Source organism: Rhamphochromis sp. 'chilingali' (assembly GCF_963969265.1).
Source record: "Rhamphochromis sp. 'chilingali' genome assembly, chromosome: 12".
In the NCBI taxonomy this organism is placed as follows: domain Eukaryota; kingdom Metazoa; phylum Chordata; class Actinopteri; order Cichliformes; family Cichlidae; genus Rhamphochromis; species Rhamphochromis sp. 'chilingali'.
Window position 1 is genome coordinate 3712188 of NC_137939.1, and position 24318 is coordinate 3736505.

The 24318-nt window shown below is 41.4% G+C and overlaps 4 protein-coding genes across 8 annotated transcripts; all 4 read left to right on the forward strand.

The window, feature by feature from the left end:
• Nucleotides 1–151: 151 nt before the first annotated feature.
• ppardb (peroxisome proliferator-activated receptor delta b) lies at nt 152–9137 on the forward strand. 2 transcript variants are annotated; one of them, XM_080899777.1, is made up of 8 exons: nt 152–528; nt 4148–4518; nt 4594–4745; nt 4867–5005; nt 5768–5970; nt 6070–6276; nt 6366–6609; nt 7076–9137. In XM_080899777.1, the coding sequence occupies exons 2-8, from the start codon at nt 4182–4184 to the stop codon at nt 7321–7323; spliced, it is 1530 nt and encodes a 509-aa protein (XP_080755903.1). In that variant the 5' UTR covers nt 152–528; nt 4148–4181; the 3' UTR covers nt 7324–9137. The 2 variants fall into 2 exon arrangements, with proteins under 2 accessions (XP_080755903.1, XP_080755902.1); XM_080899776.1 differs by having other exon boundaries at nt 153–528; nt 4123–4518.
• A 68-nt stretch (nt 9138–9205) lies between these two features.
• mkrn4 (makorin, ring finger protein, 4) lies at nt 9206–15390 on the forward strand. Of its 2 annotated transcripts, none has more exons than XM_080899786.1 (8): nt 9206–9329; nt 12078–12206; nt 12283–12530; nt 12600–12667; nt 12756–13009; nt 13101–13208; nt 14381–14480; nt 14583–15390. In XM_080899786.1, exons 1-8 carry the CDS (start codon nt 9256–9258, stop codon nt 14706–14708), a joined length of 1107 nt encoding a protein of 368 aa, XP_080755912.1. In that variant the 5' UTR covers nt 9206–9255; the 3' UTR covers nt 14709–15390. The 2 variants fall into 2 exon arrangements, with proteins under 2 accessions (XP_080755912.1, XP_080755913.1); XM_080899787.1 differs by having other exon boundaries at nt 14381–14498; nt 14583–14722.
• Nucleotides 15391–15813: 423 nt separating this feature from the next.
• fance (FA complementation group E) lies at nt 15814–22186 on the forward strand (the record flags this gene model as incomplete). 3 transcript variants are annotated; one of them, XM_080898133.1, is made up of 10 exons in its annotated part: nt 15814–16163; nt 16580–17141; nt 17275–17319; nt 17407–17463; nt 17940–18083; nt 18161–18284; nt 19436–19511; nt 19638–19704; nt 19804–19929; nt 20022–22186. In XM_080898133.1, 10 exons carry the CDS (start codon nt 15814–15816, stop codon nt 20124–20126), a joined length of 1656 nt encoding a protein of 551 aa, XP_080754259.1. In that variant the 3' UTR covers nt 20127–22186. The 3 variants fall into 3 exon arrangements, with proteins under 3 accessions (XP_080754259.1, XP_080754260.1, XP_080754261.1); XM_080898134.1 differs by having other exon boundaries at nt 15844–16163; nt 19638–19713; XM_080898135.1 differs by having other exon boundaries at nt 15844–16163; nt 16697–17141; nt 19638–19713.
• A 168-nt stretch (nt 22187–22354) lies between these two features.
• rpl10a (ribosomal protein L10a) lies at nt 22355–24279 on the forward strand. Its single transcript, XM_080898137.1, has 6 exons — nt 22355–22415; nt 22845–22916; nt 23007–23087; nt 23566–23714; nt 23802–23974; nt 24070–24279. The coding sequence occupies exons 1-6, from the start codon at nt 22411–22413 to the stop codon at nt 24238–24240; spliced, it is 651 nt and encodes a 216-aa protein (XP_080754263.1). The 5' UTR covers nt 22355–22410; the 3' UTR covers nt 24241–24279.
• Nucleotides 24280–24318: the final 39 nt, after the last annotated feature.

Below are 24318 nucleotides of genomic sequence, written 5' to 3' on the forward strand. Positions count from 1 at the left end.
CAATGTCAGTCAAAGCTGAATATATGTCCATGTCAAAAACAACTCAACCGAGACCTTGACTCTTCTGTTTGCAGTAGTTACATCCAGTCGGTTGTGCGCTCTGTGTGTATGTGTGCAGCGGGGGCGCTGTGCTGTGGCATGTGACGAGGGAGAAGGAGGGGGAGGAGAGAGGGGAGTGAAGCAAACCAAACCAAAGCAGAGTAAAAGCAAAGCCAGGGATAGACTCGGGGAGGGATTACTAGTTAACTCCACTTATTTGCATGTGACATGGTAGCCCACAAAGATTTCCACATTGTTTTTCCCGTCTCGTCAGCCCGGTTTCTACATGGACGGAGGCCTGACTCGGTCTAAGTTTATAGTAGTTAGCTTACAGCAAGAGCTAACGTCAGATCGCTAACTCCAGCTTCAAGCAAACAAACTTGTCAACAGCCGATCGATCCGGGACGGGACTCGGGACTGCTTTTGTGGCTTGTTTACCTCAGCCGGGAGGCATAAACATCTTCTGAAGCAGCAGCACAACCGGGAGAGGTAAGTTAACCTGGTAGGATAGCTAACGTGATTTAAAGGCACAAACGGGAATTTGGTTCAGCCGTGCTAACGGCTAGCTGATAGTAGGACTCAGTCACAATTCAAGGTAGTGGCTAACTAGCTGCTAACCGAGCCGACGGCTGAACGAGCTCAGTTTTAAAGCCTATACAGTTTAAACTTTAAGTGAGATAAGAAAGTTTGGCGGCAGTCCTGTCAGTGACTCATGCAGTTACACGGTAATGTTAGCAGAGACTTCCGAGAACCAGTGTGACAGGTTGTCTACTGGACAAGTCCTAACACCCCTAATTTGGTGTTAAGCATTATGAAAACAGCGCGTAGCCTTTGAATTACAATGAGTGTGTCCTTTATGGAAAAAAACAACAACATTTATTTCTAATATATCAACACTGTAGCTGTTTGTTAAGGCACAGCTACAAACAAGGACTTTTTAATCCGCTAGAGGGCCCCGGGGTAGAAAAAAAAATTGTAACCCTCAACCCAAAGCCCTCTCCCCCACCGCCTCCATCAGCAAGCTGCACTGCTCAGTGTGTACATAGTGCATGCACCCTGTTCCTTTAAAAGCAGCCGCCAAATACCCCCCGCACCCCATCGCAAGTGAGGCAAACAATAATACAGATGTCTTCAAGCTCGGTTAGAGATAAAGTTAGTGCCCTTACTATTACGATCTACTGGCTGAACTGTGCTGGAAATGCGGTGGGCCCTTATTTTGATTAAAAGTGATGCAGCGGTTGTGAAATTCTTGCTTTTGTTATGTTCCAGGGGCAAAATAAATGAATATTCATTATGAAACTGAAGATTTTGAAAGTAGTATTTCAGCTTCTTTTTTTCCACACCGGTGCACAAATTGATAGATACTCTATCCCGCAATGAAAATCATTGTGTTGCAGCTGCATAAAGAATAGATAATCTCCATATAATCTACTATAAAAAATAACTTTGTTAAAGGTACCACAGGCATATACTAAACATCTTATTATGTGAAGTAATGCAAAATTTTACATATATATATATGTGTGTGTGTTATTAGGCAAATGATACTTGCAGTAGAAAGTGTTTTGAGGGCTCAAATTAAGTAGAAAGGCACTATATGAGTGGCAGTCCTTTTGCCATCTGGAGGAGGAAAAAAAACTGCTGAAGAGGCTACCCGCTGTGGCAACTTATTATGAATAAGGGAGAAGCTGAAAGTAGCTTTTTGCTTTGAACTTACAGTGGTTACCAAAGAGGTTTTGACCTTCCAATAAAGGGAAAGCTCGCAGGACTGTGATTTTTAACATGTTTATTCAAGTGGTGTTTGATTTTTCTTTATTTAAAAATACATTTATGGTTCATAAAAAGGCCAAAAGATAACAGGAAAATGCAGGTAACAGAAAACTTTTCGTCTGAACTATTTGCAGACCACTTGTCCTAGAGCTGGGCGATAGAACGATAACGATATGTATCGCGATATAACTTTTACTCGATAGAGAAATTAAGCTATCGCGATAGACCTCGCCGCTCTTGTCCTCTTAAAAAAAAAAAAAAGGTCAGCCAATCCAAATTAAGTAGCGCAGAGCTGAACCAATCACAGCCGCAGCGTCACGTCGCGTGACTTGTTAGTACAGCACAAGTGCCAAGCCGCACGTGTGTTTGTTTGGGAAGCAGCCAGCGGGTAATGGAGCCAGCGCGTAATGGAGGAAATGAGTGTGCCGACTAGAAAAATCAACCGAGCGTGACCGAAGAGAAAACAGATGATGGTTCCAACGCCGGAGAGATTGTCGAACGGAAGAGCCATAGAAGTTCCGTAGTGTGAAGGTATTTCGGCTATTTCAAGTCTGACAAAAAACAGAGTAGCGTGCACTGTAAATTGTGCCGAAAACAAGTCTGGAAATACAATAAACTGGTGCATGCGTCACACTGTGCGCCACGTTATTGTTTCGGTGAAATGAATTTCTACAATACTGTTAATTCTACTCTCTGCAGTGTTTAAATGCTTACATATACACACAGTTACTGTCCCTCCACACATACGACTCTGTTCTGCTTCTATGCCCCAGCTTTGTTTACTTTTTCCCACCGAGGCTTCTAGACTTCTGATTGGCCAACATTTCTGCACGGTTAGGAATCTAGCGCCACCTGCTGCTTTGGCATGTTCATAGCAGCGTTTTCCTTCATTTCTGCCTTTATGTGTGGACGGGATTATTTTTTAAAACGAAAAAGGAAAATCTCCGTTTTCAAAAATACCCGTGTACGTGTGGACGTAGCCTCAGTCTCTGACTGGAAGCGCTAATTCGTCATTCGGCTTTTGTCAGACTAAAGTAACTGTTAAAACTGTTTGAAAAGCTCAGCTATACAACAAGGAGAGATTGAGAATTTCCTTTTAGTTCTCAGTTTATTTGATATTGACAAAAGTTAGTCAGTTTTGTCTGTTCTTCTGTAAAACAAACTAAGATTTATTTTTAGAATTAATATTTTGTTTCTAAGTGGAATTGACAATTTAGTCTGTTTCGTTTGTTCTATTTTGAAACTTAAACGCTTTAGCGGCTGCCTTTTGTGTAGTTTGCAATATTTGCCTTTATTTATCTGAAAAAGTCTCATGTTCCTTAAGTACATCTACCCTGTTGAACTTATTATGGGAAATAAATATTTAAATAAAAACAAGCTGCTGATTATTTCACATTTTACTTGTGAGCAACAGCACATTTAAATCTTACAAATATAGTTATTTGGCTTATATCGTGATAGATATCGTTATCGCCTGAAATGAAAAAAACATATCGTGATATGAAAAAATCTCATATCGCCCAGCTCTAACTTGTCCTTATGTGCACAGTCCACCCTTTTTGAGCCAGGAAAACCCCTGTTTAAGTGTGACTGTTAGACACGGCTTCGTTCTACATGCTGCTAACTAATACGTAATTACTGAGTAATACTGAGATGGCATCTCTGGATGTATGTACAGGCTTTTCTGGACAGTGCTGCAAATAAGCAAATCAATCTTTCATTTATAATAAAGTATTTAAATCTAACCGAACCTAGCAACAGTTACCCCAAACAGTGTCTGTGTTAATATTCCTGTAAAGTGCTCTGTGATATTTTAAATCAGGATTGAAAATGTAGATATATCCTTATTATTGTCTTGTCTGTCTGTTCCGTTGGCTTTGAAGTAACTGAGGCGTGATTCCATAACATCTGTGTCTCAGGTCATGAGCTTATTTCTTTAAAAGACATTCCCTGGCTGTTATAACAAAACCTAACTGACTGAAAGGCACCTAAACAAACTCTGTTGAAGATTACTGAACAGCATTCATCTCATTTATTATTGCTATACTAAACTGAATACAAGACTTATGTGAGTTTCACCCGTGTGCTTATTTAAAAAAAATAGGGCTCTATTTTGGCTTTGTTGGTTTGTTATGGCAAGCTGAAACTGGACTCTTAACCGCTGGCATCCTGGATTAAATGGAACCCTTGATGATATGTGGGCTCGAAAGTGTGATTAGCTATTCTTTCTAGTTGTGTAAATAAACCTCATGTTAACAGATATATTTTTTTAGTAAGGTGTATTTCAAGTAGATTGATTCTGTTTTTAAATAGTGCAACTATGGTGGCTACGTGACAGGAGATGAGCTGCTGAATCAGCTGCAACAGGAACCATGGACGGGTTTCAACAAACTGTCCCAGAGGAGCATGACGGGGTGAACGGCTACTGTGAGCCAAAGTGCCCCCAGGACGCAGCTGACGTCAGGTGGACGCCACCGCAGGCAGAGTCTGTAGGCTCAGACAGTTGTGGTGCGACAAGCGTCTCCGAGGTGGCAGATCTGAAAGAGTTAAAGCGCAAGGAGAGTGAAGATGAGGAGGAAAAGGAGGAGAAGGAGGTAGTCCCTGCTTCTAAATACCCGAAAAGGGACCAGAAGAAGAGACGGAAAGAAGGGGAAGATCAGGAGAACAGTGGCAACAAGAAAAACAGCAGCGCATCATCGAGCTACACAGGTAAGACTTTCCACTGTCTTAAATTTTCAGAAGCTGTACTTGAACTGAAATGCTATTATTTTTTGTTATATGCAGACCTGTCCCATACCTCATCACCTTCGCTCTCAGAACAGCTGCGTTTGGGCCAAGAGGACAGCACAAGCTCCGGGATCAGTGTGGAGTGTAAGGTCTGCGGGGACAAGGCCTCTGGCTTCCACTACGGCGTACATGCCTGTGAAGGATGCAAGGTAAAACATTTTTTCTTTTACCCACAACAGATTATTGAGTGGGAAGTTCTGTGCCCCCCCCCCCCCCCCCCCCCCCCAAACTGTGTGAGTTGCTTAACTAGATGTGCTTTGCTTTGTGCAGGGCTTTTTCCGGCGTACTGTGCGGATGAAACTGGAATATGAGCGCTGTGAGCGTTCCTGCAAGATTCAGAAGAAAAATCGTAACAAGTGCCAATATTGTCGCTTCCAGAAGTGCCTGTCTTTGGGAATGTCCCACGATGGTGAGGGCTTAAGTGTTTTCTGAGATTCACTTAAAATACTAAGATGATGATCAGTTTATTTGTATAGCAGTTTTTAAAACACAGTTACAAAGTGCTTCACTGTTTGAGTAAAACCGCACATTAAAGATAACTGTGCATGTCCAGTCATAGAAATGTAAAGTCAAACATGTGGTCATGCATTCATTCTTGCATGTGCACTTCTATACACGCATTAGAAGAACAAGAGCCAAAAATAATGGGCAGTTGTTTAAAACAAACCACAGATTCAGCCAAACTGATGTGCTGACGAAGGCTGTTCTAGAGTTTAGGGGAGACAGCCTCAAAAGTGTGGTCATCACTAGCTTTAAAATAAGAGCATGGATCAGTTAAAAGACCCGGATGAGACGATCAGAAAGGCCAACTGCTGGAATAAGCTGTTATCATATCTGCTATACAGGAATGAGTCTGGCCATGTAGGACGTTATATGCTAGTAATAAAATCTTAAAATGAATTTGAATTTCACCTGAAGCCAGTCTAGCTTCTACGTTCTTGACCAGCTGAAGATGGGCTGCCTGAGAGATCCAAGAGTTTTATTGTGTCTAAAGGAGGAAACAAATCCGCTGTTTTCATGTCAAAGCCTTTCCAATCTTTTGTAGCACATAGATGGTGTGTTGCATTGTTAATGCTCTGAGTTGTTCCAAAACACAAAGAGGTTTCAGAACTCATTAGTGTTGCAAATATCCTCTCAGAGTAACACCGTCTCTGTGGGTGTTTTTGCTCAGCAATCAGATATGGACGAATGCCTGAGGCGGAGAGGAAGAAGCTGGTGGCAGGCATACTCGCAGAGGAGCTGGACGTCAGCAAACCAGGTGGCTCAGACCTGAAGACTTTAGCCAAACAAGTCAATACAGCCTACCTGAAGAACCTCAGTATGACCAAGAAGAGAGCCCGCAGCATCTTGATGGGCAAAACCAGCAGCACCTCAGTATGTTCCTGTCTTTCAGCCGTGCTTGGCTTTATGCAAAACTCAGTTATGTGAATTTTTCCCTCAGACCTTTCTCCCTTTAATACATTTTCCTTTTAGCCATTTGTGATCTACGATGTGGACACCCTCTGGAAAGCAGAGAGTGGTTTGGTGTGGAGCCAGTTAACTCCAGGTGCGCCTCTGGCCAAGGAGATTGGGGTTCATGTGTTCTACCGCTGTCAGTGCACCACGGTGGAGACCGTGCGAGAGCTTACAGAGTTTGCCAAGTGCATTCCAGGGTTTGTGGACCTCTTCCTTAATGACCAGGTAAGCCGCTGTCTCATATAACAAAGAATTATTAGTATATCCAAGTTTAGGAAAGCACAAATAAACAGCTGTTTGTGTGCTTACTGCAGGTGACTTTGTTAAAGTATGGTGTGCACGAGGCTATTTTTGCCATGCTGCCATCTCTCATGAACAAAGATGGACTGTTGGTGGCCAATGGCAAAGGCTTTGTGACACGGGAGTTTCTGCGCAGCTTACGGAAGCCCTTCAGTGAGATCATGGAGCCAAAGTTTGAGTTTGCTGTTAAGTTCAATGCTCTGGAGCTGGATGACAGTGATCTGGCCTTGTTTGTTGCTGCCATTATTCTCTGTGGAGGTGAGCCTGAGCAGCTTTCTGGTCAAGTATGAAGATTCAAATCTTGTGAAGTGTGTCTGTAGCTCTTGAAACCTCTTTGAAAGTGCTACATTGAAACTGTTAGAAGGTACAATTAAGGTTCGAGTCTTATAGCATCCAGAAAAAGATAAGACAGTGATTTAAAAGTAATCACTGAGCCTGTAGCAGCACAACTAAGGGGTTGTTCAGCTGATCCAGTTGTAACTATAAGCTTTGTCCTACAGCAATGTTTTAAGGCTAATCTTAAAAGTAGAGAGGGTGTCTGTTTTCGGGGCTGGTTCCACCAGAAAGAAATTGTCTATAACCAGCCACATAACAGCTACTGGTTATCTATCATGTTGCTACATGCCAGTAAGATTCTAAAACGGGTTTTAACTTGTCTTTGCATGTCTTGTTTGCCCAGCATAAATTGTGACTCATCACAGGCTTTTTCCTCTTTTTGCACTAGATCGTCCCGGGCTAATGAACGTGAAGCAGGTGGAGCAGAGTCAGGACAACATCCTTCAGGCCCTGGACCTTCACCTCCACGCAAATCACTCTGACTCTGTCTACCTCTTCCCAAAACTGCTTCAGAAGATGGCTGACCTCCGTCAGCTGGTTACAGAGAACGCTCAGCTCGTCCAAAAGATCAAAAAGACTGAGTCGGAGACCTCGCTCCACCCTCTACTACAGGAGATCTACAAGGACATGTATTAGCAGTCTCCAGCACAAACTGCTTTTAGCAATACTGTTACAGACTGAATTTTATAATGAAACACTGCATTCAGTACAAGCACTGTAGTACGGGATGGATTTCTAAGGTGCAGATGAGGCAAATTCACCTGGTAGTGCTAATACAATCAGCAGAGTCTTCGCAGTGTCAGCGTAACCCTCAGCACAGTTATGCGTGTGTTTGTGTGCGCGTGCATGTGACGAGCATCTGGAATCATTTGCTGCGAGTCCCAGTTTCCCACAACGGTCACGTAACAGGAAGAATGATATGTTTTCTCAATGAGGCTGCTCCTGTTTCATCCTGTTAGCGAAGCTGACCCCAGAGCAGTGTGCAGAGGGAGCTCATCCTCGCTCCCCTCAGCTCTGTGTTTGTGCTGCAAAGGGAAAGCATTTCACATTCTCACACCAGTGGCACCGTTCAAACAAACAAGTGATTGTATTGTGTTTTCAGACTTAACTGACGGGAGAGATGCAGCAGCTGGTATTTGTTTACATCATCATCATCATCATCATTATCACTGACCACCACTTTGCCATTTGGTATAAAGAACACAAACTGGGCTGGCTCCAGCAGTGTAGAGCTCTCTCTTAATGCAGCAATGTGTGCAATACCATTTTGCCATTTGTCAATAAATGTGAGATCCAGTTTATTTAGGTTTTGTCTTAAAGCCATCTAGCCAAGTGTGAACTGTTGGACTATGCTGCAAAGATTTTATTTCTGAATCTGACACTATACACGCATACATACATGACCCATTGAAGTACAAGGGACAGCATGTTTTCTTTCTTCCTTTTGATATCCAAAATATAATGAATTTTCCATTTAAATATATTTGTTAGGTTATTCTTTGTAATTCTGTAACAAATTATTTGTAGTTTTTGATTGTATTTCTAAGGGCAAAACATGAATTTATCAACTTGTTTCATATATTAGTTCATATGTGTTCTTTCATATTACATGCCTGCCTGTTTTAGTTTTAGACTGTACCAAATATATCACCAAGAATACCATCAAACCTCTCCCCAATGAGGAGTTTGGATTTTATGGTTTCATGTGCAGGAATTACCTTAAGCCAGCATTTTTAACCATGTCATTATTACTGGGATACTTGATGAAAATTGAACATCTTCCAATATCGTAGGGTGCTTTTGTATTGGAGATAGACACGGTCCTAGATTAATGCTCTTTTTATGTACAGGCTGATGTGTCTTGAAAGGTGAGGCATAGAGTGTAAAAGCCTTGCGATACAGTAGCCAGGATCCAGACGTTTCTAATCATTTCTTCCCCTTTTCTGTTGTTACTGTCCCTGCTGGTGTGAGCACAGGTCTCCTCTTTTGCTCTTATTCTGTCTTGATCCCTATCTACCTCTAATGTATGATCTGTGACATTATTCCGCTGTCTCATCTAATCCTTGACATATATTATTTTTGCCTTAAATTCCTGCTACACATTGAAATCCTGATGTTACTGGCTGGTGTGCAGTGTGCCAAGTTGGCAAAGGAGCAATTACACCAAAAACAGAAAGGAAAAAAAAAGAAGTTGATGTAAGCTACCTCTATGCCTGTGTAAGTGATGGACTGACATATTTGTTCAAAACTTGAAATGATTTCTTCTTAATGGTCACATGTAACCTATCTGCACGTTTAGTTTAGTGATTTCTCACTTATAAACTTGATTAGAAGCGGCAACGGTGATTTTCTCGGTTTATTTTTATTTTATTTTTTATTTTGTTGGAATTTTTTTTATCATGAGGTGGATCATACAACTCTTTCAAGTTGCTCCCTGCTGTGATTGGCGTCCTTCAATAAACTCTGAATGGAGTGCGTAACGTGCTGACGTCAGCGTCACGTTTCTATTGGTTCGTTGCCAGGTTAATTGGTACGAGGAACCAGCTGTCAACTATTTAGATAACGTGGATGGTGAAGGCTTGGCGGCGGCTCGTTCAAAACACACGGAGGATGGACTCGGCTCGTAGTAGAAACATTTGTCGGTAAGCAGCCCCTCACAGTCCCACAGAGTGGGTTAGAAATGAGGAAAGTGTGGACCAAGCACCGAGAAATAGCTTGTCAGAGTTTAATGCCTTCGTGTGGCGTTCTAATATACACGTTAAAGTGAAATAGTGACTTTTGATTACATCAACTTAGGAAGAAAGTGTGGTAGACCATGTTGCTGTGTGAGTACATTCGTACAAATTTTGTGTTGCTAGGTGACTAAATATAATGTTGAAATGTTAGCCAAAACTTGAGCTAACTGAGTTAGTGGCTGTTGGTAAGTGGGATTTACGACCGCACTTCTGTGTCGGATTTGGCCCTTCTCCGTCAGTTAATCCAGAAACGCGTCAGTACACGATGATTATTATTGACAAATACGGTTTTTGAAGCTGTTTAATGATGTACATATACAGTACCGATGTTGTTTCAACGTATAAAATTTTCGCTCTTTACTTTGTAACAGAGGAGGAGCCAGACATTTGAAACACCCGGGGCTTAGCCCTAAAGGGTAGTATGCATGTAGGATTTTTTTTTTTTTTTTTTTTGAGGGGGGGACTTAACCAAGACAGAACCAGAATCAGAACTAGATGATAGTAGCACTAAAAATCATCATAGACCTGCACTACACTTATTTATTTAATTCTACCAAAGTACAATATTTAGATTGAGAAAAGTTTATATAATTATTTAGCCTTGTTGTGCAAACAAGCCTGCAGAACTTAATAAATATAGAATTTGAAAAATAGCAAACCTAAAAAGAAACACTAGGTACGAGATACATGAGTACCTATGATACGGTGATACTTTTAGTAAGCAACCATTTGACTAACATGTGTGTCTCACCTGCTCTTGTTCATCTCTGTTCTGTCCTCATTCTCCATCTCAATCTCTGCTCCTCTCTCTCTCTCTTTGTGCTGACAATCATCAAATATACAGTTGAAACCAGATATTTACACACTCTTCAGATCAAAACAAACACTTTTTTAATTGTAACATCAAATCAGACTAAATGTTTATTTTTTTAGATTGATAAATATAAAAACATATTTGTTAACTTTAAGAGTAAAGAGAGAAACTGTCTGTGTTTTTTAATTGCAAATGGCACCAAATTGTATTCAAACTGAGCCACACTTATGGAGCTCCACGATTCTTTTCCTGGTGTTTTGGTTGACATCTCTTGATTTTCCCATGTCACAGAAACAGGCTTTGTGTTTTGCCTTATATGCATCCACAGCTGTGCCACCAGTTTACTCACATGGACTCTACGAACCTATCAGAAGCTTCTTCAGCTCAGAATGGAATCCTCTGGAGTTTTCTTATTAATTAACAATAAACTTAGTGTATATGTACTCCTAAATTTAATGAAAGTGATAAAAAATAGACAGCTCTGTCTCTCTTTATTCTGACATTTAACTAATTCAAAATATATTTCAATATTTATCTAAAACAAAAGTTTACTCTAAATTGATGTTGTACAGTAAAAATGTTTTATGTTTTCTCCCTAAAGTGTAAATATCTGGTTACAAATGTGAATATCCTGCTGTGTACTGAAATCCCTCTTGTTTTGCATAGAAATATACTGAACAACATACAAAGCATAATATATAAAATAACATTTACCTGAGTTTTTTTTCTTTGAAAGAACCCTCTAATGTCCATTCTTATATTTCAGTACATAACTGAAACCGATTTAGTCGGGGAGGGTAAGAACTGAAAATATGAAATAAACACACGTAAGCTAAGACTCTCTAAAAAATAGCATTTGTTCGGCTTTTCATTTCGCCATTTGTTGATTCACTTGAAGAGCGAGTAACGTAATATTGGTCAAGTGATCAGTTTGATATCAATCTTTCGTGATGCACCGTCATATTTACATTATTTGTACGGTACGAATGATTTGCTTTGGTGCCTGGTCAAACTTAAGCTCTCCTTAGTATGGCTGGCTCCGTTTCTCCAACAGCGCACACAGGCAGCAGCTGCCCCGCCCCCTCGCTCAGTCACTTAGTGCCTGAGCTCGGATCATACCAATATCAGGGGGGATTCACGCACAGTCGTAAATTCCCACAGTGTGCACTATGTGCTTCGAATATTGTGTGTACTTTTTGTTTTATACAGTTGTCAGCCAGGCATCTAACTATGAAAAAATTACACTCCAAAATACCCCGGGCTTCTGACAAAACAACCCGGGCTTAAGCCCCGTAAGCCACCCCCACGCTCCGCCCCTGCTTTGTAATGTGTTCTGCAGTTGAGGCTCAAGTCAGATTATTAATTTTACTACGTCAAAAAAATTAAAAAAAAAAAATTGGTTAATGTCAGGCAGGGCTTTCAGTCTCTCTCCCACCTGTAAGAATTTACTAAACTATAAAAACGGCTCGACTACTCTTTTCAGCTTCTTCCTTTAGGCTTGGCCAGAGCAGCTCACTCACATGTCCAAACATCTCATCCTTGCTTCTCAAACTTTGTCTCCAAACACCTCAGCCTGAGCTGTCTGATCCACTCCTAATCCTATACTTTCTGGTTACACTCAATAAAAATCTGAGCATCTTCACTTATAAAGAATAAAATACCAGCGGCTCATCGTTATGAACTTGCATTCTAAATAACCCTATAAACACTAGCAGTCATCACAGTTCAAATCACTGGAGCGGCATGTAAAACCAATCTTGCTACTTAAAAAAAAAAAAAAAAAAAAAAAAGGTTTGTGGCAGAAATTTACTTTGCGATTTGTGGTTTTCACCTCATTGCAGGCGTTTCATAAATGGCTCTTGCAGATTTGGTTCAAGATGCAATTATCGTCATGAATGGCCAACCATACACTCATCCCAAATATGTCGGTATTATCAGAAAGGTGGATGCTGGTATGGTGAGCGCTGCAGGTAAGCTGCCTTCTCCCCCCATGTTTATTATTTAAGAAAATCCATCATTTAATCCCTTATATTTTTTCTCTGCTAGGTTTTTCCATGTTCTTCAGTCTGAAGCTGGCACAACTGTTGCAGGAAGAAGGGCTTCAGTACCTACGGTCTCCTCCTCCAGTGTGGCTCACGCGTCACCTGATAGGCGAGGGTCAGAACCTGCAGTTCTGCAAGCTGAGGTGACATCTGAACAAGAGTGCAGCAGATCAGAGTTGGCAGCTGATACCTCAAACCCTCAATGCGACACTGGGCACCTGCCAGCGAATATCGCTGAGGAGCAGTCAGAAGGTATTGCATGAGTTTGTAGATGGACCTGAACGTAGAAGTTGATCTAATTAATTTGCTTTTCCTCTACAGAATCTGGTCTGGGATCGTCTCAAAGCTCAGAAGCTGCTGAAGCAGGTGCCTGCGATGGAAGAAATGAGGTTTGCATTTAATTTGACTGCGTTATCTTAAGCATGCTCATTCAGCAGGAGAACTTGGCTGAACCCAAAGCCTTCTATTAATGTTCAGGAGATCTCCCCATCTGAAACCCCAGAGAATGGGGCTGCCGCTGCAGCTTCTGGTTCTCAGGGAAGGGAGGAGGAAACTGAGGCCTTCCTCAGGAGCAAAGACGTGACCTGTGGGATCTGCATGGACAAAGTGTATGAAAAGACTGATCTGAAAAGCGGTGTCTTTGGCATCTTGCCCAACTGCAATCACTCCTTCTGTTTACAATGCATAATGACCTGGAGGAAGACCAAAGACCTCGGCCTGGATGTGATAAAGTAGGTTTCTGTAATATTTAGGAGGCAGCAGGATCTGACAAAACCAGAGAGGGCTCGAAGTGATTCTGATTGACTTTTTCCCTCTTCTCAGACGCTGCCCACAGTGCCGCGTGAGGTCTGCCTTTTATGTGCCGCACAAATACTGGGTTGAAGGACAAGAAAAGGAAGATCTAATTACTGAGTTCAAGCAAAAATTCAGGTGAGGAATAGATCTCATGTCCGCAGAGTTTAGAAAATCCTTTGAGTCTGTCTTCCTGGGTATGTTGTGTGGATGTTAGTTTCAATAGTCCAGCCTTTTCTTCAGATTTCTTACTATAGATAGATTTAAAAAAAAAAATTATATAGTGAGTCTTGCTGTAGATTAAGGTTCCTGAATTAAACTACTCATCTAAATCCTTTGGTTAGGCCAGGGGTGTCAAACTCAAATACACAGTGGGCCAAAATTCAAAACTGGAACAAAGTCGCGGGCTAATGTTAATATTTATTGAAAAAAAAAAAATCTTCCTCCAGATATAAGAATGAATCTTTTCTTCTTATGGACTCAAATAAGTTTTGCTGGAAAACTGAATATGGAACAAGCAAAGCTTAATACTAAACAATATATATATATTAGCTGTATAATACCAGTAGGCCAGCTCTAACAGTAATTTGGTATGGCTTCGCGGGCCAAATGTAATTAGGCTGCGGGCCAAATTTGGCCCGCGGGCCAGAGTTTGACACCTATGGGTTAGGCCATGGTAACTTGGTCCAAAGTTGCTTTCTAAAGGTTTGTTTTGTTTTTTAAATAAATATACTCCTCCCAATAAATTGAATCTCTTGAGCTGCTACAGATCTCCCATTCAGCAAAAACTTGCTTTTGTTTTTGCTTATTGCGCCTTTAAGTCCCTTTACCATTAGTACGTACTCGACTCGGCACAGTTCACCAGTTTTCAAGATTTTCATTAGGTCATAGGTCATTCTGATATTAACAGTATGGAGTGTGCAGCAGATGTCATATCTAAGGAAGAGTACTGAAACACAGGTGTAGCATTGCTAACTAATTAACAATGGGAGCTACAGAGTGAATGATTCAGCACAGATTTTTACAACATGGCAATTAGAATCAAATTTATGCAAAAGGAACAGAAATCGGTGTGAAGAGAAGTAATGACGAAAAATTTAGCAAAGGAGAACTCTAGGTATTAATTGAAAGGGGATCTATAATGCTGATGCACAACAAATTAAATATGCATATACTGCTCAAAGCCCTGTGCATATTTCACTTAAATCACACTATTTTTTTTTATTTTTTAGATTTTAAAATTGCTTGTCATCTCAAGCCAGTATAAACATTTAACTGACCCCTCCCTGCTGCCTCTTGTTTGATTCCAGTAAGAAATCCTGCACCTACTATTCTCGATACCAATGCTGCCCCTTCAAAAGCGAGTGCCTTTACCGACATGACAAAAGTCGACACAGCGCGTCCTTTCTGGTAACTACATGGTGATCCGTGAGTGTTTTACGTTCTCCTCCCTCTTAGTGTGTCTAAGATAAGGGTGTATTTACTCTCCCCTCACTCTCTTTGTCCTTGCAGCATTTTGGAGAAGATGACTTTGAGGATGAAGATGATGGAGTGGATCTAATTAGTTTCTTCATAGCCATGACCCTTCTTGGTGATGATGATGATGACGACCTTGAATTTACTTTTTTACCTTACTAAAACAGTGTAGTTTGAGTGCTCATCTCCCTCCCCCTTTTATTTTTTTTTTTTCCTTTTTTGGTCAGTGTTTGAAACCACTGAATGGGGTCTATAACCATCATTGGTCCCTGGAAAATGCATGGCTGCTGCCTTTTTTTTTTTTTTTCTTCTTCTTCTTTCCTTTTTAAAAACCACCTGTGTCTTCATGAAATTATTACTGAAACAGCCTACGAGTAGCTTTGACTCAGGATCATCGAGTGGAAAGTACATCTCACTTAAAGGACTCCTAAATTCAGACAGGAACCTGTCTCCAAGTCTGTGCACACTTGGACACTCCAGAACTCATGGCTAGTGGTCTCAGCGTAAGACACCTTTGTTTCTAGTTGGGGTTTATAATTTTTTTTTTTTTTTTTTTTTTTTTAAATACTACAGCTGTTATGTGTTAAGTGTTTAGCCAACTGTCAGCTTCTCTTCCAACTTCTGAGCGTGCCAATGTAGACATTTCCCTAGTAGCTTGGGCCATTTAGATATTTTTAAAGTGTTATGTCGATGGTAGTTTTAATTGCCCAAGGGTTAAAAAAAAAAAAGTGTACTGTCCTAATGTCTGATATCTGTATAAAAATGATTAGTTGTCACACACTTCCCAGTTTTGGCAAGAACAAATGATTTTATGTCCTTTTTTTTTTTTTTAACCAAATTGTACCTGTACACAAAAAATAAAACATTGATTCACTTTGTCTCACTAAAGTGTTGTTTTCTTCATTGGTGCTGTGCTATTCGGGGCATTTCCCTGAATGGTATGCCCACATGGCCTGGGGGTCAGGATGTGCCTAAATCACACCATACAATGAATTCACGTAATGGATTTTCATTTAAAAAAAAAAAAAAAAAAAAAGGCAAGTATGGGCTAGTTGGACGAGTCTAACCTTTAAGCAAACAAAAATACATTTATCTATGCTGTTGAGTAGCTCCACTGTGGTCTCCAAATAAAGACTTAAAGTGGAAACGACTGAGAGATGATGGCAATCTCGTTCTATTCAGGAATTTCTGGCTTTTGTTTAACTAGTATACGCCGCAGGATAAATCGTGCTGTGTCGCCAGTGGCACATCTGACCACTAGGTGGCGATGTTGAACTCATCTAGCCCTTTACCGGTGTCGAAGAAGAAATGTAAACAGCAGTGGCGGTATAGTGAGGTTGGGATGAAGCCACAGGTGTCTGGGCGAGACGGCAAGGACAAACCCGGAGATGGGGCACACAGCTGTCTGAACTCCGGCATGTTTCTTAGCGGATTTGACGGGCAGTCGAGGCTGCTGCTTCGGTCACTGATGTCCGGAACCTCCGGGGCCTCGAGAGCGCTGGGCGTCTTCCACAGGCAGCAACGGGCTAACCCCGAGAGCTCACTGTGTGGCTTCATAGAAACACTGTGCAGAGACGAAATAACCCACACCGAGGCTGACACTGAGTTTCTAACCGTGTGAGTAAAGTACACAGAAAAAAACAGTGTAGAGTTAGTTTAGTATTCACATAGATATTCTAGGGTAAACACACACACGTGTGAAAAGTAGGGTGAAGATCAAATCAGTGTTTCCTAACCTCTTTTGTTTTAGATCTGGGGTCCTTTGCCACATTTCCTTGCTTTTATTGCAGTCTGATTAAGAAAAATTCACAAAATTCCTTTCTAAGAAGTCCGTTTAATCAGTATTTAGCAAGCACAAATCTCCCCCAAAATGATTTACATTTGTGAAAAAAAGTGTCATAAATACTGATAGTCACAAATCAGTTTTGTTTTTTTCTAACTCCTGCTTTTTTCTTAAACATGAACTTTTTCTTTGTCTACACAACTTCAGAGACCAGCTGACGGTTTCTTTGGTTTTTCCTTACCTCTTCTAGTAAACCACTAGTCTGCCTGTTTCCACCTTTATTTAAACAAAACCTGCTGTCATTCATCCACCTGGTGCATTCTGTTCTTCCTCGGACCGCTGTACTCCATCTGATCAAATGTCTCAGCCAGGACTCTCGTCCAAACCCGTGGGTGACTGCTCTGTGCAGACAACTCGAAAGAGACCTGGAAACCCACCGTGAGGTGCCTCTGTACACCACACCGTGCAGCCAAAGACTAAAGGAGCTCTCCCAGGGTTTGATCGGATCTGCTGAAACTGGAGGATGGACCAAGTGCTTCAGTGGTCAAACGGCAGAATTTGAATCCCAGAGTACATCTGATTTATCTGAGCTGGGGACACAGAGGAAGAGAAAGGGCAGTTTTGTCAGCGTGGGGTCTGATGGTGAAGAAACGGGATCACAGAGTAAACGGATAAAGATGGATGATAATGAGTGTGTCACAGCTGAAGAACTGAGAGTTCTCAAGGAAATGTTGGGAGCGCCAGAAAGTGATGTTGCAGCAGAAACTCCAGCCTCAGACAGTTCGTGTGGTGGCCTGCCTGAACAGATAAAGGTAAAAACCACTATACAAAGAAGGGTACCCTCTCCACACTGAAATTTTTCTGCCAATTCCAATGTTTGTTTTGTCCTTAGAGAAGCAGAAGTTGTAAAACGATGAGCTGATTTACTGTTTTTGTGTTTATTAGGTCTGTATTCCTCAGATAAAAGAGTTGTTGGAGAGTCAGACGGAGGTAAGAAGATTTTATTTTCTTCTAGCTCATTCAGTGCAGATAGTAAGTGACATTTAGTCTCACTGTCATTCTTTTTGTGTGTTTCAGTGGGACCAGAGCTCCACAGATGTGTTCAAAGTGCTGAACAACTGTGACTCAAACCAAGTATGTCCTCAATAATTTAACCTGCGCTTTTACTTCGAAAACGGGTGGATTTGACTTAAATTACAAAATAAAACTATTCAACAAGATAGAAACTGTCGATTAAAGTGCAAAAGAGCTGTTTTCACACATTTCCATGAAACCAGAGTTGCTTTTTGCAACCCGAAGAGTCGCCCCCTGCTGTTCATTAAAAAGAATGAAGGTGCAGGGCAATCTTTTAAATCTGTTATACTATTTAAAATCCTTAGGGCTGAGCTGAGGGTGTATCTTAAGCACACACTCCTATAAACAAGATCATATTTATAGGAGGAATAAAAGATATTTAATATAGGACTGACACCAGTGGTTGGGACCATTAAGTGAGTATCAGAGGCATTTTCTTATTGGTCTCTGTTGGGTTCCAGAGAATATATCAATATTTTATGTATAATCTGCAGTTGTGATTGGACTGAACCCAGGTCCTTACCTGCCCTGTTTAGGTGGAGGTGTTATGCAGCATGCTGAATTTGCCGGGCTTACCTGACCAGGCGCTGCCTAAACTGTGCAGCAGTGTTTTGGCCCTCTCTCCTGACCTCAGCTACAGCACTGCTGCAACGCTCATCAAGAGCCTTCTGCTGGAGAAGGTATAACACCGAATATGAAAAATAAGCAACATGTGTTGCTGTGTTTCATCTTGACAGAATATTGTTTCACCTTACAGGTGCTGTCCCTGTCAGAGCCGGCCTCCAGGTGTCTGGTTACCGCAGTGACATCACTGTGTAGCCGCTATCCCAGACCAGTGTGCCAGGCTCTAATCGGACCAGTACTAGAGAAAGAGAACATAGGTGAGATGAAAGGAAAACGTTTCACTGAAAGTGACTACAGAAATGACTTAATGATGTCCTTCATTCGGGTTTGTGATCTTGGTCAGATGCTAAGATGGTATGTGATTTAATAAGGTCTGGTGTTTACAAGCACTCAGTTAAAACAGTGTGACATGTGCAAAAGTGATAAATATGTCCTGCACTTTTCTTAATACTGTGATGCAACATGTCAATCAGTTTTTCTGCAAAGTGCATCACTTCACCATCTCCACCAGCCTGACCAGTTGATACGAGACAGGATGGATCCGTGTTTTCATGTTGTTTACACCAAATTCTCCCCCTACCATCTGAATGTTGCAGCAGAAATCGAGACTCATCAGACCAGGCAACATTTTTCCCAATCTCCTATTGTCCAGTGTTGCTGAGCCCATTTCCTGTTATTACTGACAGCAAATGTACTGTTTATAAGATTTGGGGAAACCTGCAGTCAGCTGAGACTGAAGAAGTCACTTGGATGAGTGACGAAACGTTTCTCCCACAAAACGCTACGTCCAGATGAACAGAATCAACTTTTGGAGATTACTGACAGGAGTGACACCCAGTGTGGTCTTCTGCTGCTGTAGCCCATCTGCTTCAAAGTTCATCGTGGTGTGCATTCAGAGATGCTCTTCTGCATACCTTGGTTGCAATTAGTGGTTATTTACATTACTGTTGCCGTGCCCAGCTTGAAGCAGTCTGTCCATTCTCCTCTGATTCCAGCTGTTTCAGTGGATCAACAGATTCTGAAATACTCAGACAAGACCAGCTTGCACCTACTACCATGTCACGTTCAAAGTCACTAAAATAACCTTTCTTCTTCACTCCGATGCTCAGTTATAACTTCAGCGGGTCATGTGTTCATCTCTCTACGGATACAATTGCTCATACTGATTGATAATGTATGCTAACAAGCAGTTGAAAAGATGTACCTCATGACCCAGCTGGTGAGCGTGTATGTGCACTGATTGCTTCAGGGAAATCGGAGAGTTGCAGAGCAGCAGAGCAGGCACGGATTCAGAGCTCTGGTTTAAGTACACATTAACAGGACAGATGCTTTGATGTGATAGAGCTCCTTTTACTCAGGCTTTGCTCCCAGCATGAATTAATCCTTTTGAACATTGTTTTGTTTTCAGGGCCTCCACAGGCTGAGCTGCTAAGCAGACTGATAGAAAGCTGCCTGGATTCTCACTACAGACTGCTGGTGGTTCAGTAAGTATAAAGTTACGTTCTGTTTTCACTTGTAACTGCTGCGACAAAGAAGCTTCGCATAATAACGGACACATGGTTAGTAGTAAATGACTAACACTCCTGCTTTTTTATGTTTTGTTTTTAAAGAATGACATTGAAGATTGCATGGAGTGAGGCAGTGCTGTCTATTATCCACAGCTTGCTAGACTCAAAGGTAATCCAGGTGATTATTCATGGGAAAGAGCTGCAAGAGCTGTTAGTCATAATACTCACTGCCACTGAGCCACCTGTTTTGCCTGTTTCCCCCCAACAGCCTGTCTTGAATGAAGAACTTTTCACACAGTTCACAGAACAGCTCGTCAGTCAGGCTCCTCGTTTCACAAAGTCTGTGAAGTTTGCAAAAATGATGCTCACAGTACTCACCAAATACAGCACTGATGTAAGTATGCAGATTGGGATCACAGATAACGTCTGTACAGTGGATGAAATGGTGTGTGATAACCTTCTGCGTATAAATGATTGCATTTCCAGGTGACTGCTGCACACAAACACTCCTTGTCCAGCTGCCTGATGTTAAATGAGACCTTCCTGAAGAAGTCTCTACAAGCTGCTTTAAAACGAATCGCAGACACATGACCTCACCACCTTTTCAACTAATTTACATTAAAAAAAAAAACCTGTATAAATAAATTAAACTGACAATGAAGAATCTTAATTCACCAGTCTGACAGGGCTGATATTATTTTTTATTACTCTGACTGTTCACAGGTCCTACAATAACGATTCCTAAATGCTAATCCTTGCACTCCTGAATACAACACACCCATGTATCTAACTCAATCTAGTATTAGGACAAAGTTGATACTGAATTACTGTAACCTGCAGACTTTTATTGGTCAGTCTTTACAAATATTTGCAATTTTTTTTTGCAATATCTCATTTAGCAAACATTATTATTACTTATATGGTATTTATTTTTATAATTATTATAAATTATAACTGGCTCCATTGAGTTGGCTTATACATCTGGTGAGGATGCTTCATTGGGGCTTCCAATTGGATGGTTTCCAGGCATACTCAACTAGAAGGAGACCCTGGGGTAGACCTCAAATTTGTTGCATGTATTTCTTGTTTTCAGACCTGGGGATGCCTCAGAATCCCCGTGTGGAAGTGGAAAGTGTTGCTGGGAAGAAGGGCCCTGCATAACCTGCTGCCACCACAGCCTGAATTTGGATAAGCAGAAGCTAGGCTGAATGGATGGGTGGATTAGATCATAATGTCAATTAATTGTATTCATTTTCAAAGCCTCAGGGTTTTTTTTTGCAACTTTTTATTTTGAATTTTCATTGTGACAAGAATATAACAAAAATAAAAGGGGAACAAATTGGGGCACTGTTCCAAGCATCATGAATTAAGTGACAGAATCTTCAAGCCTGTGCTTATATTTATGCCGTTTAGTCCAAGTTGTTGAAAAAGATGACATTTAAGTCGTACAAAGAAAGTCAGTCTCTCCATCAGATGTATTTCCTCTATAATCTCTAGCACTTGCTCTACTCGGGAAGGATCCTTCTTAAGGATTTTCCTTGTTATGGCCTTTTCAAATGCGATCAACGGGATTTAAAAAATATATCTTTCCTTTTTTAGAATCAAATCACTGGGTAGCAAACCCAGTAGGAAGATCCTGAGATCCTTAGGGATGCATAGGACATGATGTCATCTGTTAACTTGGATATACTATCCCAAAATGAGGTCAATTGTGTACACGTCCAAAAGATATGAGAGTGATTGGCATTCGGGTGACCACACTGTCTCAAAGCCTCCATTTTTTTAAAGGTTAAAAAAAGTTATTCAAATTTCGGGGTTCCCAAAAAATGTCTTACAGCGCCTCAAAATCTATTAATACACACCTCATAATTCAGTAGCTTCTAGAACCACCTGTAGCAGCAATAACTTGAAGTCTTTCTGCTTTGTTTTGCTTTATCAGAATCTCATATTGTGGAGGAATACTGACCCACTGTTTTTTTGTTTGTTTTTTTAAAGTTGCTTCACTTCATTGAGCTCTCTTAAAATCCTGCCACAGCATCTCAATCAGGTTGAAGTTTGGACTTTGACTGGGCCATTGCAACATCTTGACTCTTTTTCAGTCATTCTGTTACAGATTAGCTGATGTGCTTAGGCTCATTGTTCTGTCACATGACCCAATTTGTGACAAGCTTTAGCTGTCAGACCAATGGCCTCGCATTTAACTCTAGAATACTTTGGTATACAGAGAAGTTCATTGTCGATTCAATGACTGCAAGGTGCCCAGGCTCCTGTGGCTGCAAAACAAGCACAGATCATCACTCCACCAGTTGGTATGAGGTGTTTGTGCCGATATGTTGTTTGGTTTAACATACCTAAATGCTCCACACAAGAAAACTGATTTATAAGGGAGTTCAAGCAAATGCATCTGATTAACAGCACTTGGTTGTCATTTACACTCTTTATCCTTATAGAAATTGTCAGGGATTTTTCACAGGACTATCATTTTGGAACAAAAAAAAGTACCTGAAACAGCCAGAGCTCAACTTTTGATATTATAATTTACAACAGCATAAAAACTGTAATGACAAAGTTTGACAAAGACAGCTGAATTATGTAGCTATTATGTAACTATTTAGCTTTATAAGTAGGTAAGAATCTTTATGTAGTTTTACAGGTATTTTATTTTTATGTATATGTTTCTTCACAGGCACACATTTTTCAATTACTACTAAATAGATATTTTTATGCTTGCTGTTTTATGATATAGATTTTGTTGATTTCTATTGGGAAAAAAGCTCGCGCTTTCTGATGACGTCACGGATCGCCTTTATGTCGCGTAACGTACGACGTCACTTCCTTTTCCAGCGTAGCACGACGAGAGCGACGAGCTACCAAGATGAGGTCAGGCCGCATTTTTCCCAATAAATGATTAAAAACCTCATTTTAAACGCGCTTTTCTCTACTGTGTTATTCTTCTAGATACGTAGAGTCGTAATATTGTCCGGCTTTGTTTGTATTTCATGGTATGTTGTAGTTTATTGACGTTAAAGGTGCGGCATGGGACCGGTTCATCGCCGGTGCACCGTCAGCGCGCTAAGTTTCTCAAATGTAATCCGTCGTCATCCGCGTATTTAAAATACATTTACAGTCTTCATCTAATCTCTGCTGTTTAGTTTAATGCTCTTAAATAACCGGCACATATTTTTTCACGACTTTTGTGGCTGCTTGGTGAATTTTTAGCGCTGTGCTTTAGCATCATTAGCCGTCTTATTTCTCTTGGTGGCATTTCTAGTGACGTTAACTTTTTTCCTGACGTTTTCTACATTACAGTAAGGTCTCCAGGGATACTTTATATGAAGCCGTGAAGGAGGTCCTGCAGGGCTCCGTGGCCAAGCCGAGGAAGTAAGCAGATCCGAACAGCTGTGATAACCAATGGTTAAAGTGTAATACTGAAAATACCGGACATGTGTGTAACCTGTCATCTCTTTGTAGGTTTGTGGAGTCGGTGGAGCTTCAGATCAGCCTGAAAAACTATGATCCCCAGAAGGACAAGCGTTTCTCCGGCACTGTCAGGTTCGACCTTTTACTGTCTCACCCACCCTTTTCCCTGTGCGTCTCCAGCCCTGTCTGATTATCACAGCGGCCTGTTTAACGGCCATGTAGTACATTAAAAATCAAAGTCCAGACAGGCCAGGAGCAGACATGGAGAAGTACTCTGGGTAGTCTGACTGAGCTTACTCAGCTTTCTGCTGGGGAAGGCGAAGCAGGCGGACCCCTACCCTGGGTCTTAAAACATGAGGGGAGGCTTTGAGTGGCTGAGCTGCTAAGTTCACGCCCTCATGCCGACCACTTTGCTTTGTATCACCTAAGAGGTCAGCTGGACGCCAGCCCCTGTGGTGGTATGGGTAAGACTTTTTCTACTCCACAGTAAAGTCAGGTGGTCTCATAAAGGGTCAAATTATATCATCACATGTTGAATGAGTTGATTATTTCTCAGAGGTTGAAAAGTGGTTGTGAGCACAGTCACTAAAAATGTTTTGTTGACATGCAGGCTGAAGACTCTCCCCAGGCCAAAGTTCTCCGTGTGCATCCTGGGAGACCAGCAGCACTGCGACGAGGCCAAAGCTGCCGACATGCCACACATGGACATCGAGGCTCTGAAGAAGCTCAACAAGAACAAGAAGCTGGTCAAGAAGCTCGGTACGGTGTCCACAAGATTACAAACTGCCTCATCTGTGACCAAAGTCTGTCAAGGCTTCCTAACGTGCTTGTTTCTTCCTCTTCCAGCCAAGAAGTATGATGCTTTCCTGGCCTCTGAGTCTCTGATCAAGCAGATCCCTCGTATCCTGGGTCCTGGGCTGAACAAGGCCGGCAAGTTCCCCTCACTGCTCACCCACAATGAGAACCTGAACACAAAGGTGGATGAAGTCAAGTCCACCATCAAATTCCAGATGAAGAAGGTGTGTTCTGCTGCTTCCTGGCTTTATGGTTTCATTATCTAACACTTGGTTTGAAGAAGTTGATCAGTGTGGAGTAACCTTGCTGCTCGTTGTAGGTGCTTTGTCTGGCTGTGGCCGTAGGACATGTGAAGATGACAGAAGACGAACTTGTGTACAACATCCACCTGGCTGTCAACTTCCTGGTGTCGCTGCTGAAGAAGAACTGGCAGAACGTGCGTGCCCTCTACGTCAAGAGCACCATGGGCAAACCCCAGCGCCTCTACTAAATACAGTTTTTCTATTAATAAAAGTGGAGATTCTCCAAAGTCGGCTGCTCTGAGTGATTTATTTTTTTAGATTTCATT

Excerpts from the sequence above, each read along its gene's own strand:
- mkrn4 (XM_080899786.1), top strand. The coding sequence starts at position 9,256 with ATGGTGAAGGCTTGGCGGCGGCTCGTTCAAAACACACGGAGGATGGAC. Across the intron at positions 12,668-12,755 it reads CCTGCGATGGAAGAAATGAG|GAGATCTCCCCATCTGAAAC; the intron begins GTTTGCATTTAA and ends ATTAATGTTCAG. Across the intron at positions 13,010-13,100 it reads CTCGGCCTGGATGTGATAAA|ACGCTGCCCACAGTGCCGCG; the intron begins GTAGGTTTCTGT and ends CCCTCTTCTCAG.
- rpl10a (XM_080898137.1), top strand. Across the intron at positions 23,715-23,801 it reads GAAGCTGGTCAAGAAGCTCG|CCAAGAAGTATGATGCTTTC; the intron begins GTACGGTGTCCA and ends TTCCTCTTCCAG. Across the intron at positions 23,975-24,069 it reads TCAAATTCCAGATGAAGAAG|GTGCTTTGTCTGGCTGTGGC; the intron begins GTGTGTTCTGCT and ends TGCTCGTTGTAG.
- ppardb (XM_080899777.1), top strand. The coding sequence starts at position 4,182 with ATGGACGGGTTTCAACAAACTGTCCCAGAGGAGCATGACGGGGTGAAC. Across the intron at positions 4,519-4,593 it reads CGCATCATCGAGCTACACAG|ACCTGTCCCATACCTCATCA; the intron begins GTAAGACTTTCC and ends TGTTATATGCAG. Across the intron at positions 6,277-6,365 it reads ACCTCTTCCTTAATGACCAG|GTGACTTTGTTAAAGTATGG; the intron begins GTAAGCCGCTGT and ends TGCTTACTGCAG.